The 9,575-nt window shown below is 36.1% G+C and overlaps 1 protein-coding gene across 1 annotated transcript; it reads right to left on the bottom strand.

Moving 5' to 3' along the window:
• Positions 1 to 5,068: 5,068 nt before the first annotated feature.
• Positions 5,069 to 9,223, bottom strand: THNSL1 (threonine synthase like 1). The gene is made up of 2 exons (XM_007936377.2): positions 9,097 to 9,223; positions 5,069 to 7,341 (listed from the first exon to the last, which is right to left on the bottom strand). Exons 1-2 carry the CDS (start codon positions 9,221 to 9,223, stop codon positions 5,069 to 5,071), a joined length of 2,400 nt encoding a protein of 799 aa, XP_007934568.2.
• Positions 9,224 to 9,575: the final 352 nt, after the last annotated feature.

Genomic DNA, 9,575 nt, shown 5'->3' with positions numbered 1-9,575 from the left:
CATAGATAAGGTCCCACACGAGTAACTCTTTCACAGGTAGATTTTATTCACGTTGCTGAGTGGTGCCAAAAACCATTTTCATGGGTTTGAGGTTCACAAGAAAACAGCTACTTCATTTTTTTTCACTAACATAAGTAGTCTTAATTGCTGTTTATAAATGAATCAGATTTAATGGATTTAAGAAATACTTGCCATCAATGATGGCTTTTGAAAGTGAATTGTTATTCAAATCTAACCAAAAAGAAAATAATTCATTACCTTCTAAACTATTTTCATGGAAACATATTTTACAATTTCCATTAATACATACACCAGTTTTTTTCCCTCAGAAATCTGACAAATTCACTGTATTTATGGTATCTGTAAATAGTTTTAAAGATAGTGAAAGCTAGAAATTATAACCATAGGTTGAAAATTCTTAATTTTTCATTTTATAAATACAGCATATATTTTTATCTTAATAATTCCAGGATATGAAAACTATTTTCACAAGTCATTAGGAAGAATCAAAAAATGTTTGGAAGTCCATATTCATTGACCTTAAACACAGATTTTAAAAAACAGTGTATCTATAGGGTACAAGAAGAGATAAAACTTACACCCAAATGTCTACTAATCAATAACTGAATAGATTGCAATATTCCTACAATAGAGTGATAAAAATCAATGAACTGTAGTTTATCTCATCTGCATGGATAGATCTTAAATTTTTTAAGCAAAAGAAGTAGGTCATGGAAAAATACCTGCATTATGATGCTATTTATATGAAATGCAAGAAGAGGCAAAATTATACAATGCAAAACTATAATACAAACCAACCAGTGATTAACAGAAAATTTAGATAGGGGAAAGAAGGGAATGTAATCAAAGTGCCACAGTGGGCATCAAAGGGGTGAGAAATGTTCTACTGTTAAGCCAAGTGATAAGTACATAGGTATTTATTTTATTATTCATTCTTAAAGTGTATATATATTTTATATACGCTGGTGGAAATGAAAGACAATAGAGACAATATATGTAGACCACTCTTTTGAGACCTTAACTGGAGCGTAAAGAAATGAGAGTAGATGGGCGGTAGAGGGAGATGTGGATATTCAGAAAGATTTCCCTTTGCTCTTAGGATTTTAAGATATTTAAAAAGGGTATCTAAGTGCCATAGGAAGGAGCTCTGGTGGCATAGTGGTTAAAGCAGTTAGATACTAACCAAAAGGTTGTTAGTTTGAAACCACCAGCTGTTCCATGGGAGATGAGGCAATCTGCTTCTATAAAGACTTACAGCCTTGGAAAATTATGGGGCAGTTTTACTCTGCCCTAAAGGGTCACTAGGAGCGCTGGTAGTGTAGTGCCTAAGGCACTTGACTGCTAACCAGAAGGGTGGTGGTTCAAACCTGCCAGCCACTCCTCGGAAGGAAGATGGGGGCATCTACTTCTGTAGTGATACTGCCTTGGAAACCCAAGGAGGAGTCACTATGAGTCGGGTATGACTTGACAGCACATAACAACAACAACAAAGGGTCACTACTAGTAAGAATCAACTCAATGGCAGTGGGTTTGGAAGTGCAATAGGAAAAAAGGTTCCATTAAAGGGGGAGAATTCAAGAAATAGGAGAGAGTATAACTCTGAAATAAGTTATCTGAGTAAGCTGAAGAGGACCCACCTGGAGATATTACCTTTTGAAAGGAGAAAAGCTCCTACTCAGTTCGATCAAGGGAAGAGGAAGGGATACAAAGCAGTGCAGATTTTTGGAAGCTGTTGTTGTTGTTGTTATGTGCCATCGAGTTAGACCCCTCCTTGGGTTTCCGAAGCAGTATCACTACGGAAGTAGATTGCCCCATCTTCCTTCCAAGGAGTGGCTGGTGGGTTTGAACCGCCAGCCTTCTGGTTAGCAGTCAAGTGCCTTAGACACTATGCTACCAGAGCTCCTATTGGAAGCTGAGGTAGGTCATATTTGATAACTTGTTCCTCTTGAATGGGGCAAGGTTATTAGCCAGAGTTGGTTTTAAGAAAAACTGAGTAACTGTTTTGGCCAGTGAAAGAACAAACTGACCATTGTTGTTGTTGTTGTTAAGTGCCGTCGAGTCGTTTCCGACTCATAGCGACCCCATGCACAGCAGAACGAAACACTGCCCGATCCCGCGCCAGCCCCACAATCCATGCTATACTCGAGCCCTCATCGCAGCCACTGTATCAATCCATCTCCCTGAAGGCCTCCCCCTCTTTCGTCGACCCTCCACCCTACCAAACATGACATCCTTCTCCAGGGAATGGTCCCTTCTTACAACATGACCAAAATAGGTGAGACAAAGTCTGGCCATTCTTGCTTCCAAGGAGCATTCTGGCTGCACTTCCTCCAGGACAGATCTGTTAGTTCTCTTAGCAGTCCATGGTACCTTCAGCATTCTTCGCCAGCACCACAACTCAAAAGCATCAACTCTTCTTCAGTCTTCCCTATTCATTGTCCAGCTCTCACATGCATACCAGGCGATTGGAAATATCATGGCTTGTGTCAGGCGCACCTTAGTCCATAGATAAGTGTAAATGGACTTGGGCATTTCACCTTACCTGTTACCCTTGCCTCTTTGCCTAGAATCTCTTTCCCCTCCTTTACACCTAGAAAATCTGTCCATCCTTCAAGACTCCCCTTGGATACTACCTCTTCTGTGATACCTTTTCTGACTACTCCATGGTAATCCTTTCCTTTTACATTTTACAGCAGTTGACTGTATCACTCATTTTCACTTAATCACACACTATCTTAACAACAACACTTTTGTGTCATACATGATTTAATTTTCATGTGTTGTCTCCTTAAGAGCTACAGTTCTTAAGAACTACAGTTCTTAAGGACAGAAATCATGTCTTTTTTTAAAAAAAAAAATACTGCTCCTTAAATATATTTTCTATTGAAACAAATTATCCTCAAAATAAATGATGCAAGAATAAAGACATACATGGATGAGTACAGAACTTTGAATCTGCCATTGTTTTCTTGTAATTGTTTCTGGTTTTCAATATTTAGTTTTAGAAACTCAGCGACACATCAGATATTAATGTATAATGGTTTAAGTTTTTAAACATTTCAAACAAATTGCTCCTGCTCATTAAGATATTTTTTTCTCATTATAATTTGTAAGATATTTCTTCATGTATGTAGTTCTCCCAGAAAATGAAGCAGTGTTATCAACAAAGACAAACTATGTTAGGAATGCCATCTTGTGGTTGAGAGTAGTCCATTACACTTAGAGGTCCTTTCAATGACAATCTTTAATTCAAAAATAAAATATTCAGTAAATTCCCAAGTGTAAATCATGACTAAAATGCATTAATACTATCAAGGAATAAAAATGAAAATATATGCATCTGTTGTGTGTGATTTTAGTTGTCAAAAAATACAACATTCATTAACAAGAGACCGCAGATAACTTACATAGGAGTGGACCCCAGATAATATAGGAAAACTGTTGTCTGTAAGTATACTTGTTCTATACTTCTATTAAGACTATTCAAACACTCTTAATTTTGGAAAATGTTCCTCTTGAAATAAGGTAAATTTTTTTTATTTAATACAAAGTTGTTCTATTGATTATAAAAACTTGTTGCTGTCAATTCCAAGTAATTGCAAAGATAGTGAAAGCTAGAAATTATAAACATAGCTTGAAAAGTGGTAACAATTTTTCATTTTATAAATACAACTCTAAAAGACATAGCAAGGACCCCTGGTGGTGCAATGGTTAAAGTGTTCGGCTGCTAACCAAACGGTTGGCAGTTCAAAACCACCAGCTGCTCTGCATGAGAAAGTTTACTTCCTTAAAGACTTACAGCTTTGGAAACCCTATAGGGCAGTTCTATACTCTCCTACTGGATGGCAGGGAGTTTGGTTTTGGGTTTGGACAGAACATACTTGGATAGAACCCTACAGGACAGAGTATAACTGCTCGTGGGGTTTCCAAGACTGAAATCTTTATGGAAGCAGACTGCCATAACTTTCTCCCGCAGAGTGGCTGGTGGGTTCCAACTGCTGACTTTTCAGATAGCAGCCAAGGGCTTAACTACTGTGCTACCAGGGTTCCTACTGATTATTACATCCTGGATTGCAATGTGTCTTGCTTTTCACTCTAAATATCCAAAGTGGAGTTTAGAACAGAATACTTATCTAATTTTGACTGTATATGATACACATAGTTAACTGAAGTCCAAAATGGAGCTTGAGGAAGATTAAAAACACTAGCTCTGGTAGCATAGTGCCTAAGGCATTTGACTGCTAACCAGAAGACTGGCGGTTCAAACACACCAGCCATTCCTCAGAAGGAAGACTAGGCAATCTACTTCCATAGAGATACCACCTCAGAAACCCAAGGAGGGGTCGCTATGAGTCAGATTTGACTCGATGGCAGTGAATTTGTTTTTTTTTTTTAATCGTAGTAGATGAACTTCCTCCATAAGAAGCCCAGGTGGTGCAGAAGTAAAAGCACTAATGCATAGCTGCTAACCAAAAGGTCAGTGGTTTGAACCCACCAGGTCCTCTGAGGGAGAAAGGTATGGCAGTCTGCTTACATAAAGACTTCAGCCTAGGAAACCCTGGGGGTTAGTTTGCCCTATAGGGTTGCTGAGTCAGAACTAACTCAACATCAGTGGAGTTTTGGGTTCCTCCATACAAATCAGCCATTCTGAGTGGTAAATTAACTTTTTACTCAATAGAAAACTAGAATATAGTTACATATATTTAACAACTGTTCTTAAATAATTTAATTTCCAAATCATTAATAGATACCAGACATTTGGTTCACTTAAAAGCAAAGGTGAAGGAGAGGAAACTGATATAACCCTCTTAAGTGCAAAGCAAAGTAGCACAAGGGTCCATGCACTATGCTAAATTTTGTCACTTCTAAATAAAGATTTTAAGGAGCATGTGCAAGTACAATGTTCAGTGCTAGAGATTAAACTATTGAAATTAAAAATTATATTTACTTAAGAAAACAAAATGTTGTACTTCAGATCAACTTTTGAGATATTTATTATTGCATGCTTATCATCAGGAAAAAAAGAAATATCTTACTCAGAAAACTTTCATCTGAACTGATTTTGTATGAATCTTTCCACATGACTCTTCAGGACATTCACATCAGCTTTACAGACCTGACACTCCATCTTCTCCTGCTGTTTTGTTCTCTCTAATAAAGCCCCATGTGGTGGAGGTAAAGCATTGTATGAACTCAGTAAATAAAGCTGACTTGATGAAGTATGGTTGATTTCTTTAATCTTTAAAGCCTGCATGATAGCAGGTGCAAACTTAGAGTAATGAGCTGTAGATGAGACAATCACTGGGCAAGTTCTGTCTTGTATTCTATCTGCAACCACTTTTGCAACAGCAGTGTGTGGGTCCAAGATATACCCCGAAGTATTATAGGTAGAGTTAATAGCTGCTAGGCAGTCTTCCTCAGAACACCAGTCTGCTACAAAATCCTGCTGAAGCTTCTCAACTAGAATCTTTTCTATCTGGAAGTGATGCTGATCTTCTAATTGATTAAACAACTTTGTCATTAATTGTCCATCTTTATTAGCCATGAAGTATAAATGTCGTTCCAAGTTTGAAGATTGGAGAATATCTATTGCTGGTGAAAAGGTTTGCACTAATTTCCTTTCCCTTAGGTCATAATGTCCTGTTTTAATAAAATCAGTCAAAACATGGTTCTGATTAGAAGCACAAATAAATTTTCGAATAGGGATTCCCATCATTTTGGAATAAACTGCTGCTAATATGTTACCAAAGTTTCCTGTGGGAATACAGACATCTACTGGGCTCCCAAAAGAAATAAATCCTTGGCTAACAAGATCAAGATACGCAGAAGCATGATAAATGACCTGGGGAAGTAGTCGGGCCCAGTTTATAGAATTAGCTGAACTCAAGATTGTTCCATATTCAATAAGAAGAAAGCCAGTAAAATCAGAATCTTTAAAAATTCTTTTAACAGCTGTCTGACAAAAATCAAAATCTGACTTGACAGCCACTGCCCATCCATTTTCTTTTTGACTGCCAATTATTTGTGCCTTTTGAAAATCACTTACTCCAGTCTCAGGAAAAAATGTGACCACAGCTATTCTTTTCTTGTCATTGTTATTAAGATGACTAAAACCATTTAAGACTGCACTCCCTGTGTCTCCTGAAGTAGCTACAAGTACCATATAGTTGCAGTTTGGTGGAATACAGTGTGCAAAGAGATGAGGCATAAGCTGTAAAGACAAATCTTTAAATGATCCTGTTGGTCCATGAAACAGCTCCAGGATAAACTGGTTGCCTGAAAGGTGCCTGACAGGGGCAATTTTAGAGCAAGCAAAGTTTTTCCCATAAGCAGTTTCAATCATTTCTCCTAATCTAGCAGCAGGTATGTCAGCAGGATGTATACACCTTTCCAACAGAATTTGTGCTCTTTCTACATAGGTTGCTCCCACTAGGCCTTTCCACTCCCCAGAGCTTAATTTTGGGAACTCCTTCTCAGGAACAAAGAGTCCACCGTCAGAAGCCAACCCTTCAATCACAGCTTCACTAAAGAATTTTGTTGAATTCTTCTGCTTACAGTCTTTAGTCCAAATATGTCTTGTTGAAATGAATGTTTCTGAATCCACATCTTGGTATCTTTTAACTGCATTCAGCACTTTGTCAGCTACCTCCTCTGGAGAAGCCCCACTTTCACAAAAAACACGAGTATCGTACCACTTTTTATAATACTGTCTTCTAAATGTAAGTAAGTCTTTCATAGGTGTTCCAAAATTCTGACCTACAATTCTATTTATCTTCATTGATTTCAGACGATTAATTATATCCATTAGAGGTACATCCAAGTATACAATTATTCCGTTTTTCTTCAGATGCCACATGCTAGCATCATGCATTGGATTGGACCCAGTGAGGGAAATCACACTTCCTGATGCAGAGAAATTTAACACAGCTTTTCCTTCCTCTTCTAAAAATTGCTCATTACCAACATCCTGTAGTTTCTGAGACACACTCATATTCCAGGTTTTTTCAAGGATATCATCATCCACATCTATGACACAACAACCTAGTTTCTGACCTATTATTCTGCCTACTGTTGTTTTCCCAGCACCAGGAGGTCCCATCAGGATAATATTTTTGTCTCCAACAAGAGTGTGAGTTGAAAGCCATGACTTCTTTAATTCTGTAAGTGCAAATTTTCTTGAAAGAATTAGCTGTACATGTTCATTTGTTTTAACATGTATACTAGAAAAACATTTCTGTGTTATTTGTTTCAGATGCTGACATCGGTGAAAGTAGAGCATTGTCTTTTCACTTTTCTGCCCAAGCCAACCTGGCTTTATCCCTTTACAAAACATAAAAACAAAAAAGATACTTGGTTACTCTTTCAAAAGACTATCAAAATCCTGACAAGAATGAATGTAACACGCTCACAATACATGTTTTAAAACCTTCCAAATTTGTAGGACATTTAAAAAAAGCATTCCAACCCAAATTCTCATATATTGCTTATTATCCTTTTAATATCGTTTCAAATTTCAAGAAAATGAAAAATCAAATCTTGAAAATGGATAACTATAAAAAGAAAAATTTCATGAAATGCTGTATTATAGCTTCTTTATAAAAATATATACTAAATCAAATTAGTATTTCTTTTCCTTTTATGGAATATGTAAAGAAAATTGTTTCATGTTTTATTGGTCTCTCTGACTCACAGCGACCCCTCCTTGGGTTTCCAAGGCAGTATCTCTATGGAAGTAGATTGCTCAATCTTCCTTCCGAGGAGTGGCTGGTGGGTTTGAACTGCCAGCCTTCTGGTTAGCAGTCAAATACCTTAGGCACTATGCCACCAGAGCTCCTGGATAACTATAAAAAACAGAAAAATTTCATAAAATGTTGTATTATAGCTTCTTTTGAAAAAAAAAATATACTAAATCAAATTAGCATTTCTTTTCCTTTTAGGGAATATTGTAATGAAAATCGTTTCATGGTTTATTGGTCTATAATATAAAAATAAGGATTATTTGGAGCTGCAGTTCTTTACACATAAAAGCTAAATAATAGTCTTTAATTTCTTTTGAACATGTGATAGACTACTATGTTACTCATAAACTTCTTAGCTGTAGAATTTACAACAGGAAACTAAGGCAAAATAACACATTTGCTTATAAAATACATAATTAAATAACCTTCCAAACAATAGGGCAAAGGTATGACATTTCCTTTCTATGTCTTTTACATGCATTCATTCTTATGTATTTTTCATATTTTCGGCCTTAAAAAGAGCCAAAGTGAAAGATATAAAAATATACCAAATAGTTAAGAAAAATCGATAAATCAGCAACAAGATCAATGGCTACATATCATTAACCTCATCTGGATGGGACTATTGCTTTTGTTTCTGATCCTATAAACATCACCAGCAGATGGACTTAACTCAAATTCCAGATAGACTCCAGAGTGCTAGCCAAAAAACTATGGAATGTTTCCAGTGATGAGAGGAAAATACTATTCTGGCCTCCAAGGAAGCTGTACAATTCCCCAGACTGTTCATGGGCATGTCTTTGTAAATATACACAACCAAGAAAAAATGTATGCCAGATAATTCGGAATTTTAGCTATATATAAAGGCAAATTAATAACCGCCACAATGTTAACTTGAACTGACAGAAATAGCTTTACAGATGTGTTATGGGGCTTGCCAAATGTCTTATGGTACAGTAAATATGCACTAAGCTATATTAGATGTAAGACTAACTCAAAAAATCAAACTCACTGCCGTTGAGTCAAATCCGACTCATAGCAGCCCCTCCTTGGGTTTCCAAGGCAGTATCTCCATGGAAGTAGATTGCCCAGTCTTCCTTCCAAGAAGCGTCTGGTGGGTTTGAACCACCAACCTTCTGTTTAGCCGTCAAATATGTTCTGAAAACTTTTAATCATTTTCTACTGTAATTATCTCTGTTACTTAAACTATGGTGTGTAATTAAACATTTAAACTATTTTAATCTAACTAAATTTAACTTACAGTAAAATTAGAACTGTCAAGAGAAGGTATTCATTTCCTTATTTGGCTTTTCAGCTTGTATGTGCTGTGCTTAACTCCAACTGACTTGACACACAGGAACCAATCTTAGACGAAGAGTTGGTAAGTTTGTTGATTTTGAGGCAAAGTTGACCTTTGTAGAAAGTGGAGTCCACAATGGGAAAAAAAAATTGAAGTCAATCATAATTGCACAGAGTATTATAAATCCCATACATACTGATCTGGAATTTTAAAAAATACAGAAAAATACTCTGTATACTTACACCTAAAGCACAATAAATAAATAAATAAATAAATATATAATAATATAATGCTATATTATAATTATATAATAAATATATATAATGAATTGACCCTTTTCATGTTTCCTCAAATCTATTAAAAGGCATTTTTTTAGACATGTATAAGTCTTACAGAATATTACTAACCCATACTTAAAGAATTTCTCTCATCAAGCAATATAAAAGACAATATAACCCAATACTAACAAGTATGTTATTTCACAATGACACCTGAAATTATAATGTTTTAACTGT

This window comes from Orycteropus afer, unplaced genomic scaffold, assembly GCF_000298275.1.
Source record: "Orycteropus afer afer isolate SDZICR_OR568_19922 unplaced genomic scaffold, OryAfe1.0 scaffold00035, whole genome shotgun sequence".
Lineage (NCBI taxonomy): Eukaryota > Metazoa > Chordata > Mammalia > Tubulidentata > Orycteropodidae > Orycteropus > Orycteropus afer.
The sequence above is the reverse complement of the archived record's forward strand: the minus strand, read 5'-3'. Positions and strand labels throughout refer to the sequence as shown.

Excerpts from the sequence above, each read along its gene's own strand:
- THNSL1 (XM_007936377.2), bottom strand. The coding sequence starts at position 9,223 with ATGATTGACTTCAATTTTTTTTTCCCATTGTGGACTCCACTTTCTACA. Across the intron at positions 7,342-9,096 it reads TGTGTGTCAAGTCAGTTGGA|GGATAAAGCCAGGTTGGCTT; the intron begins GTTAAGCACAGC and ends TGTTTTGTAAAG.